The 27200-nt window shown below is 36.5% G+C and overlaps 8 protein-coding genes across 8 annotated transcripts; 3 read left to right on the forward strand and 5 right to left on the reverse strand.

The window, feature by feature from the left end:
• Positions 1 to 187: 187 nt before the first annotated feature.
• On the reverse strand, positions 188 to 1021 carry SAPINGB_P001824 (uncharacterized protein; the record flags this gene model as incomplete). Its single annotated transcript, XM_031996544.1, has 1 exon — positions 188 to 1021. One exon carries the CDS (start codon positions 1019 to 1021, stop codon positions 188 to 190), a length of 834 nt encoding a protein of 277 aa, XP_031852435.1.
• A 1326-nt stretch (positions 1022 to 2347) lies between these two features.
• SAPINGB_P001825 (uncharacterized protein) lies at positions 2348 to 4768 on the forward strand (the record flags this gene model as incomplete). The annotated part of the gene is made up of 1 exon (XM_031996545.1): positions 2348 to 4768. One exon carries the CDS (start codon positions 2348 to 2350, stop codon positions 4766 to 4768), a length of 2421 nt encoding a protein of 806 aa, XP_031852436.1.
• A 72-nt stretch (positions 4769 to 4840) lies between these two features.
• SAPINGB_P001826 (uncharacterized protein) lies at positions 4841 to 5950 on the reverse strand (the record flags this gene model as incomplete). Its single annotated transcript, XM_031996546.1, has 4 exons — positions 4841 to 5250; positions 5310 to 5525; positions 5575 to 5796; positions 5842 to 5950. 4 exons carry the CDS (start codon positions 5948 to 5950, stop codon positions 4841 to 4843), a joined length of 957 nt encoding a protein of 318 aa, XP_031852437.1.
• A 621-nt stretch (positions 5951 to 6571) lies between these two features.
• On the forward strand, positions 6572 to 10318 carry SAPINGB_P001827 (uncharacterized protein; the record flags this gene model as incomplete). The annotated part of the gene is made up of 1 exon (XM_031996547.1): positions 6572 to 10318. One exon carries the CDS (start codon positions 6572 to 6574, stop codon positions 10316 to 10318), a length of 3747 nt encoding a protein of 1248 aa, XP_031852438.1.
• Positions 10319 to 11726: 1408 nt separating this feature from the next.
• On the reverse strand, positions 11727 to 13178 carry SAPINGB_P001828 (uncharacterized protein; the record flags this gene model as incomplete). Its single annotated transcript, XM_031996548.1, has 1 exon — positions 11727 to 13178. One exon carries the CDS (start codon positions 13176 to 13178, stop codon positions 11727 to 11729), a length of 1452 nt encoding a protein of 483 aa, XP_031852439.1.
• A 272-nt stretch (positions 13179 to 13450) lies between these two features.
• SAPINGB_P001829 (uncharacterized protein) lies at positions 13451 to 14902 on the reverse strand (the record flags this gene model as incomplete). The annotated part of the gene is made up of 1 exon (XM_031996549.1): positions 13451 to 14902. One exon carries the CDS (start codon positions 14900 to 14902, stop codon positions 13451 to 13453), a length of 1452 nt encoding a protein of 483 aa, XP_031852440.1.
• A 3327-nt stretch (positions 14903 to 18229) lies between these two features.
• Positions 18230 to 19093, forward strand: SAPINGB_P001830 (uncharacterized protein; the record flags this gene model as incomplete). The annotated part of the gene is made up of 1 exon (XM_031996550.1): positions 18230 to 19093. The coding sequence occupies one exon, from the start codon at positions 18230 to 18232 to the stop codon at positions 19091 to 19093; it is 864 nt and encodes a 287-aa protein (XP_031852441.1).
• Positions 19094 to 20081: 988 nt separating this feature from the next.
• SAPINGB_P001831 (uncharacterized protein) lies at positions 20082 to 23384 on the reverse strand (the record flags this gene model as incomplete). The annotated part of the gene is made up of 1 exon (XM_031996551.1): positions 20082 to 23384. The coding sequence occupies one exon, from the start codon at positions 23382 to 23384 to the stop codon at positions 20082 to 20084; it is 3303 nt and encodes a 1100-aa protein (XP_031852442.1).
• Positions 23385 to 27200: the final 3816 nt, after the last annotated feature.

Genomic DNA, 27200 nt, shown 5'->3' on the forward strand with positions numbered 1-27200 from the left:
AAAATACATGGTTCTTATTGTTTTTAAATGCAATTCGTCATTAATAATTTCTATTTGGTTCATTAAAAAAAGGATAGTACAGTAATATTTATAAAAAAATGCATCAGTCATAAAATTCATTAAGGCATAAAGAGGAATTGAGTGGTCATGGTTTAAAATCCCCTCAAAAAAAAAAGGAAGAATCATCTTAAACCATAAAGGACTCGCCGCATCCGCACTCACCCTTGGAGTTGGGGTTGTGGAACACGAATCGCGAAGAAAGCTTATCGTCAATCCAATCCATTTGAGAGCCAATAATGGAAAACAAAGCCTTGGAGTCAATCAGCACCTTAACACCATCTTGAATAACCTCCTCATCAAACTTGCCTGGTTGATCAACATACTCAAGGTGGTAAGTCAGACCAGAGCAACCCCGGTTACGAACGCCAATGCGAATCATCTGAGGGTTGGGCTGGTTTAGCAGGTTACGCAAGTGCTCGACCGCTGTGGAAGAAAGGGTAATAGCTGCCTTGCGGGGTCTCAGTTTTCTGCGAGGCTTAGCAGCAGGTGCTGGTGCAGGTGCATGGGCAGGTGTGGTTGTAGTGGTTGTGGTTGTGGTAGATGCATTGATTAAAGGCTCAGTATTAGTCGTATTGACAGACTGTGCGGGGGAAGAAATTGTGCTTGTAGTTGTGGATGTATTTGTACTTGTGTTTGTGGTGGGAATTGACTTTTGGGAAATAGGCTGGCTTGATGGTGTGCTCAGCTTAAATGGGGTAGAAGCAGCCGTCTTCTTGAGAGGTGCAAAGGAAATGGGCTTAGCCGGTTGAGACACTCGCGGCAGAGAGTATGTAGTCCACTTCTTGCCAGCAGAGGCTAGAGAATCGGTTTGAGCAGATGCATCACTGGAGGTGGCTGATGCTGATGACTTATTGTTGGAAAAAACAAGGGGAGTCATAACCACGCTGGGCTGCTGCTGGATGGTTTGCATGAAGCGCTTGGTAGATCTTCCAAGAGCGAGAGTAACTTGTGATTGCCTCATTGTGTAATTTTGTAAAAATATATTTGATGATAATTCTAGGAAATATGGTATATATATATATATAAATGTAGATTGTTTTAGAAAAAGAGAAGGTTCTTTTAATTTCTTTTATAATTGGTTCTGTAAAGCAATGCGTGAATGTACTGGTGTGTTTGTGTTTGTGTGTGTTGTAAGTAGAAAAAAGAAAGAAATGCTTTGATTATCTTAGATAATTTTATAAATTTTTTTTTTATTTTTTTGGTTTTAAAATTCAAAAATTCTTAAAGTCTTAAATTTTTTTTTTATTCTATAAAGTGGGAAGGCGGGCTCTTATATATAAGGGGTGGTGGTGGGGGAGGCACTTTCTATGGCCCAGTAGTTGCAAGCCATTACTAAGAGCACAGCAAACACTAGCAGTCAGCGCTTTTCCGCCGTTTTTAGTCGCCAGCCGGCATTGCTCCTCTACTCCTCCCTCCAGCCGTTACCCGGTTTCTGGGAACCCGTGTGGACACTAGATGACATATGCTGACATTTAAAACTTTTTTCATTGGTCAAAAATAAATACCATGCGTAAGGTTATTATTTTCGTGCTTGCTCAAAACATAACACATCATGTGACCAGTTGCTGAGTAAACGGGGTAATAAATGGCTCGTCTCCATCAATTTTTATTACAACTTTGGTTTTATTTTTTTGTTATATTTTTTGTTATATATATATATATTTGTGACAACTAATTTTATTTAATCACAATCAAATAATATCAAATCAAATTAGATGATCGTGTTGTAATAACTTTTTAATGATTATGGGTACTATTTTACAATCACACATGTAAATTTGAAAATGATTTTAGAATTCCCAATTTGACAATACATCCCCATTAATAATTTGAAATGAACTTTTAAAAATCTTTCAATAAAATATAAAAAAAAAAATAAAATATTACTTTCAAATATCTCAATTAGTTATTAATTACTTAAAATGATATTTTAAATTATTCAAACATCATATATCATCATATATATAATGTTTCTGTTTTCTTTGAATGATTAACAATATCACCCTAAAAAGATATCGTCCAATACACCCTCGCCTCCCCCTAGAAGACCAGTGATTTAACACACGAAACTTACGCGTAAATAATAATAGTTTGAAACTTACGCGTAATTTTTTTTTTCGTACACGCTTATAAAAAATTTCCAAACAACACCTGCATTGCACAAAAAAGTAAACAAACATCTTCACAAACCTTCCCTCACATTTCTAATTATTCTTTCTATCCCTCCCCTAAATAAACCATTTCAAACTAAAAGTTAAAGCATATAAATATTCCCAAAAAAGTAAAAATGCCTGAAGCTCCAAGACGATCAGCCTTTTCAAAAAAACAAACTAGACCAAATCTCTCTCGATCACATCCTCCAAAAGACCGTCTGGCAACAAAACAACCCACAGCTCCTAACCATGGCATTTCCACCCCACCTATACTCTCGAGCCACTCTGGATCATTTCTCGATTCACCCATTACGCTACCCATCCAGCTTACCTTTTCACAACTTCGACCTATTGCATACCGCATTTTTTCTAAAAAACATGGCCTAAACTTGAAAACTTCTGGTCTCGAGGCTCTTGCCGAGTTCATTGGCCAAAAGTTTGGGCTTGATTGGCGCGGACCCGCCGCTCAACGCTTCATGGATGACGTAGCAAAACTTTGGAAACAAGAAGACCGTGGTCTTTTCATTGAAAGAGACCAACTCCAAGAAATTATTCGAGAAGTGTTGGATCTTTCTCAAAGTATGGCATCTTTAAGACACCAGTCACTAAACCAACCATCCATCAATGGTCATACCAAACAATCATCACTCATCCAAATGTTTAACAATCAACCAAGTAAGGCTCAAAGAATTGACACTATTCCCGATGGCCCAGATCCTACAGATACGTTAACTGATACTGTATCCAGACCATATGAACCTTCTGTCATTGAATCTATCGACACTAACATCATTGCGGCAAAACTTGCAAAACAAACAGAAATTAACTGGAAAGATTACTACAAGGTCATCCCTGCGTTCCAGCAACCTTCTTATGAATACAATTACAAAAACAAACATTTCCAAGTAAAACGACATACACCATCTTTTCTGGCACCTGTGCCTTCGCGTATTAGCTTTTTCGTTAGTAGATACCATTTTGCATATGACTCGCTCATGCGACAAGAACTCTTCCATTCTACAAAGTTCTTTTCTGCAACAACATCAGTTACCCAGGACTCCAGCCAAGTGATTACTCCAGTTAACAGTCTTCTTGGTCGTGATGGCCAGGCATTTGTCATTTTTGGTCTTTTATCCCAAGGCGCAAATGGTAACTACTGGCTTCAAGATCCTAGTGGCAAGATCGAGCTCGACATTGCGTCCCATGCACTTCCATCACCAGGATCTTATTATGTTCCAGGATCACTTGTCATTGCAGATGGAATCGTCACCAGAAACAAGTTTATCGTCACTACTGTAGGTATTCCACCCTGCGAGCCTCGAAGCACCATCAGAGAAAACTTTGGCTACATTGACTTTTTGGGTGTACATGCGCCACCCCAGTCTTCCTCCAAAAATAATAACCTTGACAAGTCTTTCGCGCCAACAAAGCCTATCCGCGTTGATGTACAGCTGGAGAAAAGGCTCATGATGAAGGAATGTCAGCATGCAGACCACCGAGTCTTTATTCTCGGTTGCAATACTTTTCTTGACAAGCTAAAGACTCTCGACAGTCTACGGAAACTTTTTACCCGTTTAAAAGCTGAAATCACAATTGATTCACTTGTCCCAATCACTTTTGTTTTTATGGGCCCATTTTCATCAAAGCCCTTTCAGCCTAATGGCAGCTCTTCACCGTATAAAGATGGCATGGATGCGCTGGCCCAAATCATTCAAGAATACCCAGAACTTTTTGTGGGAACAAATATTTTGTTTGTTCCCGGAGATGGTGATCCTTGGGAAGCCACATTTTCTGCAGGTGCTCCAGCTATATGGCCTTCTAGAGGAATCCCTCCAACATTTGTCAATCGTATCAAACGAGCAGTTCCCACTGCATCTTTTCCATCCAATCCGTGCAGAGTCGGGTACTTGTCGCACGAGATTTTATTTGTACGTGATGATGTTGGTGCCAGACTGCGGCGTAACCAAATCTTTTTCCCAGCTCTCGAGCGTCGTCTCAAGGGCCAAGGCGATAACTTGGAGACGATATCTGATGATGAAGATGAAGAAGATGAAAAACTGCCGACCAGCCATTCGCGTGTATCTCGTCAAAATGGTGTTGTAGATGACGAGGATATTAATGATCTTGAAGAAGATCTGGAACACATTGTGCTTGACGCACAAACAGATAAAAACACTACCAAGCTGGCCGAGCAAAACCAAAAGATTCAAGAACTTCTCAAGGAAAGCAACCACCTGTTGTCAGCTCCTCGCGAGCACGTCGATCCAGACGTTGCGGAAGCTCGCAGAGTGGTCAAAACACTTCTTGACCAGGGAACTCTTTCGCCATTCCAGCTAAGTGTACGACCAGTTTCTTGGGACTATAGCCATGCGCTGCGACTTTCGCCTCTCCCGACTTTTATGGTTTTGGGTGACCCTACTACTCCAAAGTTTAAAGTCACATACCAGGAGTGTCAGGTCGTTAATCCAGGACCGCTTATCGATAAGGGCCAGATTCACTGGGTAGAATATACCCCAAGCACTCGTACTGCTGCTGAGCGGTCCATGTATATTTAAACATATTCTTTTTTTTTTTTTTTAAAAAAAATATCAACATTTGCTTTCATTCTAATCCCTTATATATATTTTCTATTTCGATGTAGGTGGAGGTAATTTTTCCAAAACTCGCTTTGTCAAACAATATGACGGGTCAACTTCATCTAAATTTTCATATCCCAACAAACTCAGTCCACAGATTCCGAAAAGTGTATGGAACACATCCACCTCATCTCCTTCGCGGTCTGCAATGCCGCCACCATCAGGATCTTGAGCAGCCAAAATAAAGCTTCGCAGCTTTTCCGCATCCACCCAGTTGGTCTTTTCCAGAATCGCAAGCGATGAAAGAGCCCACCAAGAATAGCACACGTCCGGGAGCTTGTCAGGGCGTCCGTTTAAACCACCGTTTGGCACCTGACGCTCAGCAAGCCACCAGGCTACATTGTCGACATCTACCAAATCCAAACGGCCTAGAATAGAAAGAGTTCCTATGGAGGTCCAAACTAAAGGTGTAATGATTAGCCTATATAATCCTGAAGATCCAATTGCCTTTTATACTTACTCTGTGCAGCATGACTTTCGGCACCAGGAACTAATCCGTACCCGCCGTCAAAGTTATAGCATTTTTGTATCCATTCGACTGTCTTATCAACATTAATTTTCTCCAATCTGCCTAAAATTCTGAGAGCTTGAATAGCCGAGTATACAAACCGAGTGTCTACCTCGCCCCATTGATCTCCCTGAAATGAACCGTCCGGCAGTTGCATCGACGCAACATCTACATCTGTTAGCCTATAATATTCCATTGACACTTGAATGAAACTTACAATCTGCAACTTTATCTATGTCGATCCGGTTGAGGGCATCTTCCATGAACAAAATCTGAACAGCGCTCAGGGTATATAATATATGGGGGTCATACTCGACATTGGCTCCAAAACCTCCAGAAGAATGCTGACATGAAAGGACAAAATCAATCACCTCTTCTCGAGGTAACTTATCTTTTTCGCCCATAATGTCCAATGCGTTAAGACCCCAATAAAGGCCGCCTAGAAATGTTAGGTGAAGCTAAAGATTATCATCAAGAAACTTACTCATCCGCAAATGACCGCTGTACCAGTACTCAACATCCTCTCTCTTAGTATCAAGTTTTTGAATAAAATCTATGTGCTTTTCTCGCACAAAACTTGTTGGGGCCGCCATGACTTTTTTTTTGTTTAAACTTGAAATGAAGAATAGGAAGATGCGTGTAAAAAGTGTTAATTCCCAGATGTCAACCAAATGTGCCTGTTGAGCTTACATAAACCCGGATGTACTTGTCCCAAGGTCTGCTGTCATGACTTGCGTTACAAATTTTGTTACAAGACAAGAATATATAGGTCTATGATTGCAGAATATCGATATTAATATTAAGGGTACGCAAAACTTTTAGCTCAGTAAGACTTTGAACGATCCGCAATAAAAGTAGTTTACTTTCAATTGATTAAATTAGCAATATGTTTTTTTTTTTTTTTTTTGTTCAGGCCATTATTTAAATATTATAAGATTTGATAATAAAGATGGAGAATGTACAAGTTTCCAACATGTAAATCACATGACCAATTTGTGACATCTTCGACGCGACCCTAGCCACGCGTCGCCCCTGACAGACGTGTTGTTGTAACAGCTGCTCAAAAAAAAAAAAAAATAAAAATAAAAATCCAACACAAACCTCCTTTCGTTTTTCAACCCTTGGGAATTTTTGTTTCTATGATTTACATTTGACAAGAAACCAGCATACTTTCTCCATCATAGCACTTGTCATCGCTTGAAAACAACCATATTATGGCTTCATTTTCTCACTGGAATTTGAATACGGATAATTCTGCCTTTAAGCTAGACAACGAGATTGGTGGAATGAGTAACGTTTCCGCAAACTTTTCTCAACAGCAACAGCAACAGCAACAGCAACAGCAACAACAACAATCACTCTTTAATAGTAACACCAATAACATGAGCAACCCTATCAATACTACCACAAAAAGGGACTATATTATAACCGACAGTGAAAAGGACTCCAGTTCTGCTCAAGTGCCTGGCCGAATTACTACGCCGAGAACTTACCGCAAAAAGGCTGCATCAACAAACAAGCGGAAATCCTCTTTGAATAACATTTTATCACCACAAGTTACCGATGCTCAGCTGCGGTACTCGTTCCCTGATTTTTCTACTGCATATGACGATGTAAATTCAAGTCCAACACGAAAAAGCAATGTAGAGTCTCGGCTAGGCCCGGCGCCTGGCCAATCTACAACTACAAACTTTGGCACCAATACGCAGAAGCAATACAACATTCCAGAGTTTTCACAGAAACTTAACGATTTCATTATTGACAGCGATTCCTCGGATGCCTTTGGGGGTGTTTCTCCAATTTCTCAAAAGGCTATGGGAAATAGTGTCAATTCTCGTCCCAATACCAATGATTCTGCAAAGGCTGGGCCCTTCAGTACAAACATTGGCTCTCTTCCAACCTCCTTTGCACAAAAGGAAAATAATAATAATAATAACAATAATAATAATGCAGGATATGTTTCTAATGCAGATACTATTAGAAACGGTATTAATCTTGGTTACAAAATCCCCGAAATGAATAGACCGTACAATAATAACGACGATCCTAACAACAACTCATCTGAAAAGGTGTCTTCTTCTGGTGAACCCAGATATACAAAGTCTCAAAACTACAATAATTATAACTCAGACAAGTACAATCTTCAGCAAGAACTTCCGCAACCAGTTCCTTTGAAACGTGATAGTAACAAAATTAAAAAGAGTCGAAACCCAGATATTGGCCTTCCCCAGATTCCAATTACTAGTGCATTTTCAACCAGCGATGATGGTGCAAGCAAAGTTCAGCCAACCCGCGGTGCCAAGGAATACCACCCAATAAAAGCTCTGGTAGATTTAGAGAATGTCAATGACCCGATCAATCCAGTTACATTAGAGTATGCTTTTAAGGACCTGCGGGTTGAAACCTCTAAAGCCGAGAATGAAAACAAAACATTGCGAGATAGGTTGAACCAGGTGGAACGAACGCTTACTAAAGTTATGGCTGAACGTGATGAGCTGGAAGCTATGTACTCAAATTTGGAAAAAAGACACGGTGATTACACTCAAAACATTAACAATCTGAATGACAATGACAAAAAACACATTTCAAGTCTTCGTGACAAGATTACCACCCTTGAAGCAAATTTGGAAAACAAGACACGAAAGTATGATACTGCTAAAATCAAAAACAGAAATTTGGCAGGCCTTCATGATGACTTGGAAAAACAATTCCAGTTAAGAGAGCAGGAGCTTACCTTTCTCAAAAGTAAAGTATCGACATTGCAATTAGAAAACGACTACCTGAAAATAGATCTTGAGAATGCACGCCAGGGTAAACAGCCCGTCCCTGTACCCGGTATAGAGAGCGAATTGAGCAAACTTCAAAGACAACTTGATGAACTGAAGCAAAAGAGTCAACGGGAACAATCCCCTTCTTCTCAGCCCTTACCACAGACTGAATTTCAGACTCCTCAACAACAGACTCCACCTCCAGCCACTAGTACTCCACTGCCCCTACGAGAGGCTCCTGCTCAAACGTTTGCCCCTGCATCTGTTGGATCAGGGTTGTCAATAAAAGAGAGCATTGATACCTTAGAACGTGAACTATCTCGCATAAAAAATACCATTTTGGGCGTTGGAAAATTTCAGGAAACATCGGAACCCGTTCCTGTATCTACAACTGCAACTGCACCCACTCCTATTCCCATTTCCCTCGCAGCACCTACTGTAACTTCGGTTCCCACTAATGTACCAGCCCCTATTGTGCAACCAGTTTCTCAGGTACCTGTTCAACCAGCTGATGGCCAAAACCCTGTTGATAAGTCGATATATGACCTTGCAGTTAAACTGGCTGAAATTATTAGCTTACAACAAACTATGAATGACCCAAACCCTAGTGTCCCCGTAGCAACTTCTGAAAATAAACCAATTATTTCTGAAGATGTGACTGAGCAAGATGCAGTAAAACTAAAAGATACATCCATGGAAAGTATTTTAGAGAGACTTGTTGATGTTTTGGAACGACGATCATCTTCAAGCAACCCTGTTGAAAGTCGACCAAGTTCTTCTGCATCCAGAGTAACGATTCAAAGCCCTAAGGACAACTCACAAACTTCTTCTAGATCAAGCAGTGGTTCACAACAAACCCGAAACCCTTCTGATTCTACGACTGCAATTAATGATGAAAATGATGATTCCAACATTACCGGAGAGGAAACTTTTACAGAGTCTATGAGCGAAGAGTTCATTACTATTCCCCTTAGCGTGTACAGAGAGCAGCAGCGACTGATTCGACGGGCTAGCAACGGAAAATCACGGCAGCAGCAGCCTATTCCATCGCAACCTCAACCTCAACCTCAACCTCAACCTCAACCTCAACCTCAACCTCAATCTCAATCTCAATCGCAGCCGCAGCAGCAGCACTTTCAACACACACAACCCCCAACACAACAACAACCTTCTTCTTCAATCTCAACTTCAGTTCCAGCTCCAGTATCTACTCCAGCTCAATTCCAGTCATATCCCCAAGCTCAACCTTTGTATCAACAATCAGCACCCCCTTCTAATACTGCTCAACCAGTTTATCAACAGCAAAATATTACTCCTGAACCAGTATATCAGCAACAGCAATATCAGCCCCAATACCAACAACCGTTGCCGCAATTTCAGCAACAGGTTCCTTCACATCCACAATTCCAGCAGGTCCCTCCCACCCAGCCTCTTTTTCAACAACCATCTCCACCCCAACCCCCGCCACCACAAAAGGTAGACCCTTTAGTTCAAAATACTGTTCTTCCGTGGTCTGAAGTCGGCAAAGGTCCTCACTCTCCTAATTGCTCTTGCAATTTGTGCAAGACCTATAAAACGTCTGGGACTCGACCTTCATCTTCACCTTTAGAAAATCCGCATCAAAGAACTAGCACAAGAAATACTCACTCCGAGGACTATAGTTGGGAGGAAGAGAATACCCCACGGCCTACAACATCAGCAGAAGAGGCTCTTCGCAATGTTTTGAACCAGCTGGAAGAGGAGTATGATCAGCTAAACAACAAATTTAAGCAACTCACTACTTCATTTGGCGGAGGAGATCCTGCCGTACGTAAAAGACAACGTGACCGAATTGCGGAACGAATTTTAGTTGTTACCAAAGAAATTCAAAATAAAGCCGATCAAATTTATGCACTTCACGATGTCAATCTGGCTGCCCATTTGAATGTGGAGTCTAACAAGAAACCGGCCGATGAGTCTCGGAAGCCTACTGGTATTCTGCCGACACTTTATGGGAATGGTGAACCGCGCGATGCGGCAGCACCCAAGAACACTAAACGAGCATCTTCTAATTCTACAAGCAAACCACCTAGCTTTTACCAACCATATATCCCATCTGAGAATGAAGACGAGTATGATGGGGAATCTGATGATGCATTAGAATCAGATCTTAATACCACAGAAATTACAGGCAAATATGTCTGGAAAGCCTAATATCATTATATACACTAATATTAATAGATTTTATCACATCTTTACATCAAACAACAAACAACAAATTACCATTTGCATAGGCAGAAACTGGCAGCAGCGTAGCAGGAATATATTAATGTCAATGTTGAAAGGAAAAAGAGAAAAAAGGTTTGGAATAAGCGTTAGAAGTCTTGTATATAGTAAGTAATCGAATAGGTTTATTCCATAATGTAAAGGAGAAAAAAGCATTTTGTAGATTTTGGAGTCGCAGTTTTTTTTAAGAAAAGATTAGCAAAATAATGACACTAATGATAGCTTGGAAAGTCGAGGGTAAAGCATGCCTATGCAGCACTTTAACAGAATTCAACGGCCTTAAAGGGTTGTGACACAGCCAACACGAAATGGCTTTAATAATCGACCCGATTGACAGCGCATACTTGTCAACTTAAATGGTATTCCATCTTCAAACCTGGTAGATAATGTGACGAATATTGTCATTCCAAATGTTGTTTAGACCACTCTTTCCCTATTCTTAAAATTATTTTCACGATATTATGAGTTTTATTTTGATGGATATATATACCTTTAATGTTTTTTTTTTTTAATGATAATATTACTTCTATCATAGATATCACAGATAAGTGTTGATACTTAATCAAAAGAAAGTTCAGAGGCAATGCCGAAAGGTATTTGTATATCCAACAAAATTTCATGTACAAGTATCTTATTATGATCGTAATATGCCAAAAACGATATAAATTCCTTTCGAAGCAATCATAATCTTGGTTCTCTTATCCATTTACCGTCTTTATATTTTTCTTGTGTTTAGGGATTTATGAGACCAGGAAGCAATTCTCTCTCTTTTCTATTGACTTTGACCTAGTTCGAGAGTGCATTTTTTTATTGCCTAATTTTATGACTGATTAGAGGAATGCTAAAAAGAGATTTATAAAACAATATATATTACGATAAATTTGTTATTATTTTTAATTTCATGGTAGTGGTGAAGGATCTACATTAGACTAAGAATTACTTAAAAAAACAAGAAAAGAGCGTGTATTTAATAATTGATAATTAAGATATAAGTCTATTATCTCAACTCAGAAAAATTTTAGGACTAGATCGAAGTATGTGTAAAATCAGACTAAGTCGTAGGTTATCAGTATAAACAAAATTATTTGAAGAGTAAAGAAGAGGAAGGCATTTATTTGGAGGGGAAGGAAAGCTCCTCATATAAACAGATTGATACTCGTAATTCTGGGAATCTATTATGCCTATGACTTACTTCATTCATAAACTTGTTCATAATCAGTATGTGATTATGAAATGGTAAATGCTTGGTATTCATTGAATAAGAGCTTCTTTTATTATAAATTTAACAGAACTTATAAGTTCTGATTAAAGTATTATCATAACACTTTCATGATTTCTACCATTTACACCAGCGGAAGCCAACAGCAGCGTAGCGGGAATAAAGCAATGCTAGGGTAGTAGCTATATAAACAACACCATCAAAAATAATGAGGTTTGTATAATCTTTCTCATTTGTAATCAAAGCACCAGAGATAGGCACACCAATGAGAATAGTAACAGAAGCAACAAAGTACATGAAGCCATAACGTTTACCGTAGTCTCTTGTTCTGCAAATTTGACCACAACAGGCAGGTGCGAGTGATACAATGCTTCCATTGCAAAATCCGTGGGTTACCGAAAACATGATGAGGCCAATTGTATTGGAGCCAAAAGGAAGCCAAATGACAAAGATTGTGAAGGCAGCCATGATTGTTGTAGCAATCACGGTGTTAAATCTTCCCAGCTTGTCTGCCAAAATACCCGGAATGATACGTCCGCCGATTGCCGATGCATTAAGAATGGCTAGAATGGCGTACGAAAACTCTTCACTATGATTTTGTGCCAAAGCATAGGAAGTAAGGAAGGTAAGACCGTTAACGGCACCGAGTTCACCAAGAAAGTTCCCAATTACAAGGCCAGCAAATCTATGGTCACGGAGCTGGCGATAGTCTATCATGTTTGAGACTCCTCCCAATAGAGTCTTACTAAGCTTGCGCTTTTCCAGAGATGTTAAACGTGTTTTCATTAACAAAATAAAGGAAATAAGCAATACAAAGCAAAGTACACCAAGGACGCGGAGTGCCCAAGCATATCCAATTGATGAATAAAGTTTACGCAGCATAAGAGGGTAAACAACACCGCCAACACTTCCGCCGACTGTTGCAATGCCAATTGCTGTTGCACGGCGTTTATTAAACCATTGTCCAACAATAGCAATAAGTGGGGTCATTAAAAGTGCTCCACCGATACCGACACAAACTGAAAAGGCAAGAAAGAATTGGTAGTACTCAGTACAAAAGCTTGTAGTAATGAGTCCAAGAGTCCATAGAAATGTTCCAATAATTGAAAGCTGATACGGTCCCAGGGAGTCGTAGATTGGACCCACAAGGCCTGTAAGAAAAAAAAGAAAAAAAAGCAACACGGAAAAAATCCACGAAACTTGGGACTCTGATTTGTTTGAAAGCTGGAAAATAGAAACGTGTGCTTGGACGGCTCCTAAAGAATTGCATAGGCCAAACACTGCGAAAAGACCAAAAAACGATGCCAACACAACTCTCCAAGCATCTAATCCACCTTCTGGAAACTCCTCCTCCTCCTCTTCTTCTTCTTCATCATTATTTATTTCATTAGTAGATCGAGACCGTATACTTTCAGAATTCTCTGAGGGCGCTGTTCTAAATGAAACACCAGAGGCTGCAGCAATTTCTTGGGTATCTTCCACCCGTTTGCGAACATCATCATTTTTTTCAGGATCTAGTTCTTGTTGATTCAAAGTTTCCAGAGGTATTTCTAAAAGTTCTTGTGCCATTGGTATTGCTATAGATTGTAATTCCTAGTAATTAAAATTTTGAATTTCGGGTGGAATATGGTCAGTTTAAGAAGGGCGGCTATGTGTGAATGTCGAGTCATACAATTAATTAATAAAAAGCAACAATGACTCACAACACATAATCGCAAAACCCACAAATACAATCTTAAATTTCTTCCCCACGTAACCTGGAATGAACTTCCATAATGGATTTATTTAAGACTAGCAGTTTATTATTTATTATAACATATATATATATATGTTATCTATTGCTACCATTTACACCAACGGAAGCCAACAGCAGCGTAGCGGGAATAAAGCAAAGCTAGGGTCGTAGCTATATAAACAACACCATCAAAAATTATAAAGTTTGTATAATCTTTCTCATTTGTAATCAAAGCACCAGAGATAGGCACGCCAATGAGAATAGTGACGGATGCAACAAAGTACATAAACCCATAGCGTTTGCCATAGTCCCGTGTTCTGCAGATTTGACCGCAGCAGGCAGGGGCAAGTGCTACGATACCAACATTGCAAAATCCGTGTGTCAATGCAAAGGCAATGAGACCAGCGGTTGTGGCACCAAATGGAAGCCAGACAACAAATACCGTAAGGGCTGACATTGCACAAGAAGCAATGACTGTGTTAAATCTACCCAATTTATCAGCCAAAAACCCCGTTATGATACGTCCTGCAATACCTGAAGCATTGAGAATGGCAAGAATGGAATAGGAGAACCCTTCTGTGTGGTTTTGTGCAAGTGCATATGAGGTCAGAAATGTTTGGCAATTGGTTATGCCGATTTCACCGAGGAAATTTGCAACAGCAAGGCCAGTAAAACGAAGGTCTTGGAGTTGGTGATAATCGAACATGTTGGTAGCCGCACGAGTAACGGTTTCACGAATTGATCGAGAGTCTTCTGGGGTGGTCATACGAGTCTTCATCAAAAGAAGAGAAAAGATTAAAAGTCCAAGACAAAGAAACCCAAGAACCCGAAGAGCCCATGGATACCCGATGGAAGAGTAGAGTTTGCGTAGCATGAGAGGATAGACTATACCTCCAACACTTCCACCAACAGTAGCCAGGGCCATTGCAGTGGCACGACGTTTATCAAACCATTGGCCAATTATTGAAACAATAGGTGTTACCAATAGAGCTCCGCCAATTCCAGTACAAACAGAAAAGGCCAAGAAAAATTGGTAATATTCAACGCAGAAACTTGTAGTAATGAGACCCAATGTAAACAAAAAGGTTCCAGTAATTATCAGCTGGTATGGTCCGTAAGCATCGTAGATGGGCCCAACATAGGAAGCAAGCAAAAAAATAAAGAATATGAAAACAGAGAAAATCCAAGATATTTGTGATTCTGATTTATTTGAAAGTTGATAAACTGCAACATAAGCCTGGACTGCACCCATGGATGTACATAGTCCAAAGACTGCAAAAAGGCCTAGAAAAGAGGCCAAAACCACACTCCATGCTTCAATTCCACCTTCGGGGTAATCTTCATCTTCATCTTCCTCTTCGTTGATATTTTCTTCTGATGTTTCGATTACCGCTTCAGTGAATTCTGCTGGGTTTGTTCTGAAAGATACACCAGATGCAACAGCAGTTTCCAGAGTATCATTTGTGCACTGATTACTGTTTGAAGACTCAATTTTGGTAACGACGGGTGCCAGCAAGCTGAGTGGCTCAAGAGGTATTTCAAGTAGTTCAGGAGACATTGGTATTAGAGATGAGTTTTTTTTTTTTTTTTTTTTTTTTTTTTTTGGTTTATCCATGTTTTGAGAAGATTAGAACTGTTTTAAATATTTCTTAAAATCGGATTGAGTTACTAATTCTTGACAAGGAGACTTTTCGGTTATGTTTCTACCCCACAAACATACCAGGCGGTTATCTTGATACTCGAATGTATGATAGATTTGAACAAGGCTGAAGCTACCATTGTAAAATGCAAAGGTGACATCACTTAACCTCAAAGGTTTCCAGTTTTGTTAATTTTTTGTTTAAATAATAATTTGATCAAATTTTATCATGAATGGGTTTGGTTTAATTTGTGAACAGATTAATTCTAAAAGTAAATAATGCAACCATGTCAGCCAGCGCCATTATTGTCTAGTTTTTTGAGAGGTTTAGGCTTAAGCTTGATATTGACTCGTAGAAAAAATAAAGAAGATTAGGAACTTTGTTTGCTAGGTTTATTCACTTGCGAAAACATATCTGACGAAGAAAAATCCAGATTTTGATTGATTTTTTGGGGCGTTGAATAGCCACAACCAATGACTCCCATAAACTGGCCACTCCTGTATTTTAATTTCTTTTTTTTCTTCAGTTTAACTATATTTCAATTTTTTTTTTAACTAAACTGCATTTCTTACCTAAAAATCCACTGATAGTCTGAAAAGTGATATTGTGCGGTGGAGATTTATTTAAAAGGTCTTTGTTGAAGATTTTGAGTTTAATTTAAAACTATATTTAAAGTCCAAGTCCGGAAATCGGTGTGAAATTAATAACCAGCTTGCCAAAACCAACGGGTAAACTCCAGGCACCAGTTCATCAATTTTTTTTATCCATAATCTTAGGCTGCATGGATGAGTAAACATCATAGCTAAAAAAAAAAACGTCAAGCCGAAGCTAAGAATCGTTGAATGGGAAATGCGCATGCCGTTTTTAACGGCTTTTCTTTTCTTTTCTTTTGTATTTTCTTTTTTTTTTTTTTTTTTTTTTTTTCAATGCGTTTCTACAAACCATTTGTCAATGGCACGGCGCTATCATGATGATTATCATCATCGTCACCCAAGTCTCTCGTCACACCCTCGATTTTTTTTCTACACTAACAAAAAGTTCGAAATCCCACAGACAAAAAAACAAAAGGCCAAAAAGCCACACTTGATAACTGGCTATCTTGCAACGGTTATAGAAACGGTTGTGATAATAGTTGTAGCAATGATCTGAAGCAATGTTAATTGCTTTTTTGCATGCAAACTGAATGAAAGTTTGTGTTAGAGTCAAGCAACTGAGGTTTAGTACATGTAACACCAATTTGCTTACAATTTGGCCAATGTGCAAGATGGATGCTGTATGATATTTATATATATGTCATTTTAGTTGGCAGGTGTTTGTACAACTCCAACAAGGTGTGCATGTGATAAAGTGTAGAATGCAACGACAGTAGAGCACCAGTAAGAGCACCGGTGTAACACCAAGTACGATGGGGAATAAGATGTTGTATTTTAAATTTAGTCATTAGAAAAAGAGTATAGAAATTTAGGTAATTTATTAAACTTGATATCTTAGGATAGAATTTGCAATGTGCAATGTGCAATGTTTGGTGAATATGGAGTCTTAGTGATACAAGTTTACACTTTTATTTTATTTTAATTTTTTTTTTAAATGGTGTTCTCTTTGCTGACATAATCTCTATTTTATTTGTTTAATTGCTTATTAACATTTAAACCCAAAACACCTAAAAACCCCCACTTGAATCAAAAGAAGGGCTTATTTTTCATTAACAAAAAACCAACAAATGGCAAAAAAAAAAAAAAAGGAAGAAAAGATAAAAGAGCTGTAGAGCATATATAAAAAATGAGAGCTGGGAGGTTCGAACTCCCGCCTCCGAAGAGACCAGCACCTGAAGCTGGCGCCTTAGACCACTCGGCCAAACTCCCAGAATATTTAATGAAAAATTCGGAGTTTTAGATTAAAGTTTGAGGGGTATTTGAGTGACTTTAACCACGTTTTGTAGTTAAACTTAATTTTAGTTAGTTAGAATTGTGTTAACTTTAGTTAATTTTAATATAGAAAGTGAAAGAAAAAAAATTTATCGTTACAATTGGGTAATTGTTTTTTTTCCCCCTCTCTTTTTCTACTTTTAACGATTCCAGTCATTCCTCCTATTTAGTAATTTCTATTTTACAACTATCAGTTTCACGAAAAAAACACAAAAATAAATAAATAAAAGATATTTTACTATGAATTCCTAACTAATTTTAATTTTTGTATTTTTTTTTTTTTTAAACCATTTACCATTTACCAGAAACATGAAAAAATAAAAAATTTTTTTTTTTTTTTTTTTTTTTTTTTTTCATGGCTGTCCAATCTTTGGCCTTTTTATTTTATTGTATTTACTCTTGAGAGAGGAGTTTTTTAAAGCATGTACCACAAGTATTAGGCATTTTTTTTAAAAAAAAAAAAAAAATAAAAAAATAAAAAAATAAAAAAATAAAAAAATAAAAAAATAAAAAAATAAAAAAATAAAAAAATAAAAAAAATTCAACGGTACCGGTTGATTTTCTTTTCTTTTTCTTTTTCAATGATCTTTGAATAAAGAGAGATAGAAGAAAAAAAACAAAAAAAAAAGTTTTTCATAACAAACAATACTTTAAGTATTAAATATTTAAATAAGTAATATACAATCTTTTTTTTAATTCCCTCGGTTTCATTTTCTCCATTAAGCATAGTAAGAGTAAGCGAGACGGTGCAAAATAAACAGATAGACAAGACTTTATCATGTGTTAAAGCTAAAGTACGCAAAAAAAAAAAAAAAAAAAATTAAGCGAATTTTGATGATCCCAAAGTTTTAAAAAATAAAAAGAGAAATAAAAAAAAAAAATTTTTTTTTCTTTTTTATTAAAATCTTATCAAAGCAATAAATATCATTCTTTTGAGTTTTTTTTTTTTTTTTTTTCTTTTCAATGCTTACCAAAAATAAAAACAACTGATAAAAAAGATATCTGAACAGCATGCTAGGGGGTTCTTCTGGGTCCCATGATCTGAGTGGTTAGGGTTGTGTGGGCCAAGTTGCAACACAACCAGTGATGATGAGATATCAGGACCACCACAATCACCACCATCAGCATAGCAGAACAAGATAAAACTTAAGAGGAACTGAGTTTATCTTAAGATCAAAGATACGCTAGGTTGGACCAAACTGATGGAACCTGGGACTAATAATACGTGTAGACTATTACCCTTAATCAGTAACTATAAGTTATAATAAATTACATTCAATTTATCCCGAGACCACGACAAATAGTCATTGATCTTCAACCATGAAAGATGGAGCTGAACAGTCAATTAACTCATCCACATACCTGTGGATGGGGGATATGTTAGACAGCGCAAAATACGCCGAAATGGAACGAAGCATGTACTGCGGACAGAACTCTGGGGCGGGGAATAAGGAATACCGTGGCTACTTTTATTTTGCGTTCTTCGAAGCCCCAGACCCATCAATGGAGTACAAATTCTCCAAAGAAAAGAGCGAACGCTTTCAGAAGGAAGTATTGGATAATTCCTCCTTCAAAATGGAGGAATCGTGCCAAAGAGAATTCATTGCTTGGGTCATGGAAACTCACAACATTATGATGGAGTACTTGCATAGTGGAGTAAGCGGGGAGCAATATTGCGAATTTATACAAAAGGCCTCTAAAGCCAAGACGGAAGACTGGATCAAGGTCACCGAGTCGGCATCGTCACCAAACATGATAATCGCTGGATGCTGTGAGGTGCTATACGACATGAAACAGAGGGTGCGGGACTATAGAAGAGCATTCAGAGTATCTGAACGTGGTGCCGGATTCACCAAGAAAAAGTTCCGGTCTCTCGCACACCCGTGGACAGGCCTGGGGAAACAGGGTGACAATGATTTAACGAAGAGGTTTCTGGGCTGCTTGTACATGCTGGAGAACGACCAGAGAGAGAACATTTATATCATGAATAGCGATTTATTTGACCCCGAAACTAAATTGATACACCGCAAGGTGCGAGTATTGGCCTCCAACCATGAAAACAACGAGGGAAAAGAGCTGCAAAATAGATTAGAAAAAATCATGCGAATTGCGGAAATGGAAGATAATCACCACGACTTGGACGAAAACGCAATAAGGTTTAAAAAGATTAAAATAAAAAGATAAGCTTCCCTGCCAGGGGTCGAACCTGGAATCTTTCGCTTTGTAACCTTTAATGATCGTAGGCGAACGCCTTGCCATTGGGCCACAAGGAATAACTTTAAATTTGTTGAAAAGATTTATTTTTAGAAATATATAAGAGCTGTGAACAATTTCCTTAAAAATTACAAATTTGTTTGTTTTGGGTCAAACCTTATTAAAATATATATATAAATAAACGATCATATTTTCTTTTGTCAAAGTTTTTAAAATTTACAGAAAAACCGTTTTTTTTTTTTTTTTTTTTTTGAATAGTCACAGAATAGTCACAGGAGTGATTATGAAGAAGAAGAAGAATAATTGAGGGATCTTGAGCAAAAAGTGCAATAACTACAAGTATGAACTCTCTGGGAACAAAAAAATTTTTTTTTCAACATTTTGGTAGTATCTTCTAGGTTATAAGAAGAAGAAAAAAGAAATAGATTGAAATAAACATTTTATGAAATAAACTTGCCGACTTTTGTAAACAGTCTAATTGGTTTATAAGTCAAATAGTAAACTTTGTTAGCTTGAAAGAGATTATTATTAAAAGATAAAAATTAAAGAATTTGATAAAAACAACTGGGAAATAGATTGGTTTAGTTTTTCAAATTTTTTTTTCAAATTTTTTTTTTTTTTTGTATTTTCTATAAGTAAGAACAAAACGTTCCCAGACAAATTAAAACGTTTATAATTATGGAGGGGGGACAAGAAAATGATATATTGGTAGTAGTAAGAACACAAGGGATATCATTGATGCTTATTTGTACTTTTTGAAACAAACAATGAAGACAACTGTTTAGTATTTATTCAACAATTATGGATCCAAAAAAAAAAAAAAAGGAGAAGAGTTTATTTAAAAAAAAATATAGAAAAACAATGTGTATTAATAGATAAAAATAAAAACAAAAGTGTGATTTAAAAAAAAAAAAAAAAAAGAACCATTTAAACACACTTTTTTTTTTTTTTTTTTTTTTTACTTGACCTTATTAGAAGCTTTAGAAACTGTAGGTCCAGGATCCGACTTGCGCTTTGCATCAGCTACTGCTGCTAAATCTGCAGAATCCGCGGGTGTAACAAAAGTCTCCGAAAGTGTTTTTTTGACCTGTGCCGATGTTTCCTTCTCATTATTCACCTGGTCATCCTCCATATCATTATTTTCATCGTCATCGTCATTATCTTGTGTTTGGCCATTACCCTCATACTTGCTAAGACGCGCCTTGAGCTCTGCGACCTCCACATGCAAAGTCTTGATGTAGTCTATAGCCATTTCAACCGTAGAAGCCTTGGACGAGGCTTGGTGTGACGGCGACAGGAGTTTGGCAAGATCCGTTAGCGCTGAATTGATACGGTTACGGCGGCCTTGCTCAGCCAGTTTGTGCGAGGTGCGCTTAGATGTCAAATCTGCAGAAAGCGATTCCGGGTATGACAGTCCGAGCTGCGAGTGGGTACCCTCCACAATATTTTGATAATTCGACTTGGATGCAAGCACAAGCGAAATGTCTGCACCCAAGGTCGGGCTACCAGATACCCCATTTAATGCAGAAAGACTGCTTTTACGTGACAATGAGCTCCCACCAGAGCTGCCACTGTTACCACTGTTCCCGTTAGACAAGTGTATTCCTCCGCCAGCACCAATGCCATTGATTGCATCAATACGTGGCGAGATATGGGGGGAAATTTTGGGTCGCAAAACCGGCGAGGAGGAGGCACCATGGCGGGGTTTCCATGAACTGGGACCTGGGCCTCCGGGGCCTCCAGAAGGTGAGATCTTGGGTTTAATGAGAGTACTACCTTGTTGGGCTGATAGGGAGGGAGATGGGAGCATTGCTTTGTTGCTTGATCCGCGGCGAGAGCCCGTACGGCGGACAGTTGTACCAGAACTTGTAGCAGAGCTTGTAGCAGACCCATTGGGGACAATAGTTTTAGGAGACATTTGAGTTGAGTTTTTGCGGGTATTTGGTCTTAATATAGGTGTATTATTATTAGGAGTGGATTTCCGAGTTTGTTCTTGTTTCTCGACATTTTTCCCAGCTTGGACTGCGTTGCGAAGATGGAGTTCAGTGCTAGCAACATCGAGCATTTCCACATCCTTTTGTTCGGGTAGATTCATGAGACTAGCCGGAGTAACCGGGATCAAGCCTGGAGTAGAAGATGCTGAAGTTGAAGTAGATGTGGCTGACTGTTTTGATTTGGGTTTGACAGTAACAACGGGTTCTGGTTGTTGCTGTTGCTGTGGCTGTTGCTGTTGTTGCTGTTGCTGCTGTTGCTGTTGTTGTTGTTGTTTTCTAAGCTGACGTTTCTGAGGAGGAGGCATTACAACATCAGTCAAACCTTCTGGAGAGACAGAATCTGATGACCAACTAGTATGATGATCAGAAGAAGAAGAAGAAGAACCTCCTCCTGCAGAATTGGGCTGGATGTTTGGTTGAATTTGGGGGGAAGTATTTGTGGAAGAAACAAGGCTAGGCAGGTTACTACTAGATCGACGAGAGGGTCGAATCATAGGGGAAGCCTTTGTGATACGGGCAGAGGAGCTTGAAGAGATGTTTGCACCATTGGTTGAAGAGGAATTGAGGCCGGAAGATTTGGTAACCATAGGGGCCAGTACAGGTGTTGATTTTCTGCTATTTCCTCGCCTTTGGCGTCTTGTAGATGGTTGAGGTTGAGGTTGAGGTTGAGGTTGTAATTGATGTTGTTGCTGTTGCTGTTGCTGTTGTTGGACCATTGACTGTTTAATATTCGAGGGAATGATTAAGTTTTTTTCCTCGACCAACGGAGAGGCACTAAAGTAGGAGCTGGGCATGGTAAAATCCGAAGTTGGAGGCATGATTCCAGGATTGATTGAATCAAAGGGGGTAACAGCAGGAGACATGAGGGGGGTAAAATCTTCGGTTGTTGCGGAGCCAGTGGTGGAAGATTTGTCCATGGGGCCTGCAAGAGGAGAGCGAAAGATTTCGTTAGTCATGACGGCACTTTGTGTTTCAAGGGTTGTTGGAGTTGGTGGGGGCATTGCAGATGTTGGTGAGAAGGAAGGAGGTTGGATTTGTTGTGGTGGTGAAGTAGCAGAAGACGTGGAAGTAGGGCCAGAGACGGAGGCATCTAGAGGGGTTGAATCTATCATGAGGGAATCGAGAGTGGAGGAATTTGAATAGCCATCCAAAAAGTCTCTGAAAAAGGTATCTAAAGTTTCTGGGTTTTGTAAAATGTTAAGAGTTTGAGAGTTTGGTCTAAGAGGGATTTGTTGTTGTTGCTGTTGTTGTATAGGTGGTGGTGGAGAGGTTTGTTTTTGCAGTTGAGATCTAGGGGAATTTGTATTATTTTGTTGTAAAAGATTCATTTGTTGTTGAATGTTTTGTAGTTGCTGGTAATGTTGAAGTTGTTGTAGTTGATTTTGTTGTGATGGAGAGAGTGGTCTACCTGGGCTTGTTGTTGTTGTTGTTGTTGCTGCTGTTGCTGCTGTTGCTGCTGTTGCTGCTGCTGCTGCTGTTACTGCTGCTATTATGTGAGCTTGTTGATGTTGATGTTGATGTTGCGGGTTGAATGGAGAGTTTGGGACTGGTGGAGAGAAGGGTTGGTTGGGGTCTATTTGGACTGATGAGAAATCCAGATAGGAGTTAAAATCTTGAGGAGTTGATCCTGTAGTTGGTGGTGGAGCTGAAGGGGTTGTTGCGAGAGGAGAAGGACCTGAGTTTTGGACTGATGCGACCAGATGTTGTTGCACAGACATGTTGGGGTTTGTTTGATTAGCGAGTTGTTGTTGAAGATGCTGGGAAGGTGGTGTTGAGACTGTTGATGGTAAGATTACAGCAGAGGTTGGCAATGGAGAGTTGGAAGCTGTTGAAGGTTGTGAGAGTAGATGCTGTTGTTGTTGTTGTTGTTGTATATTATGTACCAGTTGTTGATGTTGAGGAGAATGACCTTGATATTGTTGATTTTGAATCATTTGGATTGGGTCTTGTGAAGGTTGTTGCTGGCCTACTAAGAGAGTAGGTTGTTGATGAGAATGTAATTGCTGCTGTTGTTGCTGTTGTTGTTGTTGCTGTTGTTGCTGTGGTAGTGGTAGTGGCAGTGGCAGTGGCTGATGTTGAAGATGGGAAGGAACTGGAGAGGTTGCAGCAGAGGTTACAGCAGAAGGTGCTACAGAGACATTTGCAGCTGCTTGAAGATCATCGTAGAGGGTTTGCCATGAAGGTGAATGAACTTGTGGAACATGTTGTAGATGGTGAGTTTGCTGTTGTTGGTTGTGCAGATGGTGGTGGTGGGCCTGGGGGTCCATTTTATTTTTATTTTATTTTTATGTAAGAAACTCAGGGCCTTAATAGTTTGATAATTTGATAGTTTGATAGTGTTGTTGTTGTTGTTGTTGGTGTTGGTGTTGGTGTTGGTGTTGGTGGTGGTGATGATAATGATGGGTATTATTATAATGGGATTAAGTATAAGATTTTAATATATATATATATATATATATATATTTAATATATTTAATTTAATTTAATTTAATTTAATTTAATAATAATAATAATAATAATAAATAGATATATTTTGATTTTTTTTAAAAAATAAAAAAAAAAATAAAAAAATCAGTTTAATATTTAAGAAGAAAAAAAGGAAGAAGAAAGAAAAAAAGGAAAAGAAAAAAAATTAAAAAAAAATTAAAAAAAAATTAAAAAAAAATTAAAAAATAAAAAAATAAAAAAATTAAAAAAATTAAAAAATTAAAAAAATTAAAAAAGGAGTTTTATTTATTTTTATTTTTATTTTTAATTTTTTTATTTAATTTATTTATTTTTAATTTTTTTATTTAATTTATTTTATTTTATTTTAAAAAAAAAAATTAAAAAAAAATTTTTTTTCTTTTATTTTTATTTTTATTTTTTTAAAAAGTAAAAGGAAAGACCTGGCGGATTTATTTATTTTTTATTTTTTTTTTTTAATTTTGGTGGTTGTGATGGTTTAAATAAATAAATTTTGGGGGGTTTTTTTTTTTTTAAAAATGTAGTTATGCCATATTAATTAATAACTGTGATGATGATGATGATGATGATGATGATGATGATAATACGTTTATTACCACAACAACTATCTTTCTCTCTTTTATAAAAAAAAAAAAAAAAAAAAAATTAAAATTTATAAAGAATTTATTAAATTTTTATCAATCTTTTATTAAGTTTTTTTTAATAATTTTATAAATTCAATTAAAAAAAATTTTTTTTTTTTTTTTTTTCAATTTTAAATAACATTTTAAATTTGTTATTACTACTACTACTACTACTACTACTACTACTACTACTACTACTACCAATGCTGATGGTGCTGCTTCAGTTTGTTGTTGTTGCTGCTGCCCTGAATTTCCGTTAAAGCCAAACCACTCGATTTTAAGCCAATCATAAATCATTTAACCCCACGTGTGCCGTGTGGTTGGTTTCCAGGCTTTTACCGGAGAAGGCTCCCGAATTTCCTGATCCGGTCTATGCACGGCTGCTCTATTAATGGCTTTTTTTTTTTTTTTTTAATTTATTTATTTATTAATTTATTTATTTATTTATTTATTAATTTATTTATTTATTAATTTATTTATTTATTAATTATTGTTTTTATTATGGTAGTACCACCACCATCATCAATATCATCAATATCATCATCATAATCATCATGATCAGAAGTTTTATTTGTGAAAAAAAAAAAAAAAAAAAAATTTTTTTTTTTCATTATTATGTAGCCCGGATTTCTCCGCATGTCATTTGCCAATTTGTAGAAAAAAATAAATAAAAAAAAAACCATGACGGACCGATCTTTTTGCCGTTGTGATCAACTTATATATAGTTAATAATATATATACTTTGTAATCCTTTTATGAAAAAAAATAAAATTAAATTAAAAATAAATAATGATCACTAAAAACTTAGGCCTATAGGCTATCTATCTATCCAGCTATCTATCTTATATATATATATATATATATATACTTTATAAAAATTACTTACCTAACCACCCAATCCTAACAAGAACAAAAAATATATATATATAAACAAAATATAAACAAAACCAACTTCTTGCTCAATGCGCCAACCAAACCTGTTGCAATTCTTCTCCTTATTTTTATCCCGTTTCTTTCCTTGTTTCCATGGAACTTATACATTACTTACTTCTAATATGCTTGGTAGACAACGATTGTGGCCTTATTATTATTAATAACAAAGTCATAGGACTTATTACTTTTAATTTTAATAATCTCCATCTGCTTCTACCGGTTAAGCAAAAAAAAATATATATATATTTGTTAAGAATATAACTTTTACCATCAATTCTCTTTCTTTCCTTCGTAACATGTCTTTTTTTTTTTTTTTTTTTTTTTTTTTTCTTCCTCATCGATGCAGGAGATGGATATATATCCATCTCAATTTGCTCATTAGCTTTAGAATTACATGTACATATCCACAACCTGAATTCTACTACTACTAAACGTATCACTTGAAAAAAAAAAAAAAAATAAAAATAAAAATTTTTTTTTAACCTCATTGGAAATTATATCACTCCTGAATGTATTTAAGGGACTTTTCCATGTTACTCTAACATGTTTCTCCACCTCTGATAATTTGAGGCACATACACATGTACTAATGCTTATTCCTTATGTGGGTCTTTATATATATATATATATATATATATATATATCTGCTAATTGGATATTTTCAAATATAATTTATGGTTGGATATTAAGGGCAAAAAATCATATTTTCAATAATTAAAAAAAAAAATACGTATTCTTTTCATTCAATTCTCAATTTCTTTTAAGAAAAAAAATGGTATAAAACATTATTTTTCACATCTTTTGTTTTCAAACAAACAAACAAACAAAAGTAACCACAATTTTTAATAAAATATTCTTTTAATCTTTTCAAATAAACTTTATATATATATATCTTGCAAAATCATAAGCTAATGACTAACTCTATTAAAATCTTCTTTTTCAATATCAAAGATATTTAATTAATCAATTCAAATGATTTATCTATTTTTTACTTTCATTCTCATACCAACTCTTTCTTCTTGAAGATCAGTCATATCAAAACGTACTCTTTTCAAAAAAAAAAAAAAAAAAAAAAGTTTTACTAACTAAATAAATTGTGTCATTTCTTATTCTAACTATGACTTTTTCTCATCAAGAAATATCAATCTACAAAGTAAAATTAATTTCTTAACTTTTAAAGCGCTCATTAAATTTCTTAATGAAAAAAAAAAAAAAAAAAAAAAAAAAAAACCACTACTAAAACTTTTCAAAATACTTTAACTTATAAACTATTCTTTAAATAATTGTCAAACTATTAACAAATAAAAGAACAATATCAAATAAAATAGAAATAATAATAATAATAATAATAATAATTCATTATATATATATAGCAAAATATTTACCATAATTGTTTGTGGTGGTAATAGTCATCATAATTGTTTGTAATCATCCCATACAAGGCACTGCATATATACAAATATCTTTCAATGAAAATACACTTCATCCACCAAATATAAATCACCTCTTCAACTTTCATCATATTAATTAATATAAAAAAAATTCCCCTTAAATTTATTTTATCAAGTGTATTAATTATATCAAGGAAAATACTAGTTTTCCGTTTTTCTTTGTATATATATATATTTTACAAAACATTAATAACCACCTAGAAAGAAACTGCCACCAAAATTATGGAAAAAACAAAGCAAAGCAAAGCAAAGCAAACAACCCCGTAACTTAATGAACCTTACTTATACTGACTTGTAATAATTGTATTTATTTTTTTTTTTTTAAAAAAAAAAGGAATTATTTATTTGCCCTTACAAATATTCGATATAATAAAACACAAATGATTGTGGTTTTCAAGAAAATCATCAAGTGTGTTCATGTAAATCTTATATTAAAACTAAAGTAACTCAAATATTTGAAATCTTTGTAGTCATCCAGCAGTGTAGATATTTAAACAATAAAATCATTAATCCTTAAACTACAACGGTATGATGTCAAACATAATACAAACTATACAAGTACAAAAATCAAACAAATCACTTACAACCTCTCTTTTTTTTTTTTTTTTCTC

Source organism: Magnusiomyces paraingens, assembly GCF_902498895.1.
Source record: "Magnusiomyces paraingens strain CBS 517.90 genome assembly, contig: contig2, whole genome shotgun sequence".
Lineage (NCBI taxonomy): Eukaryota > Fungi > Ascomycota > Dipodascomycetes > Dipodascales > Dipodascaceae > Magnusiomyces > Magnusiomyces paraingens.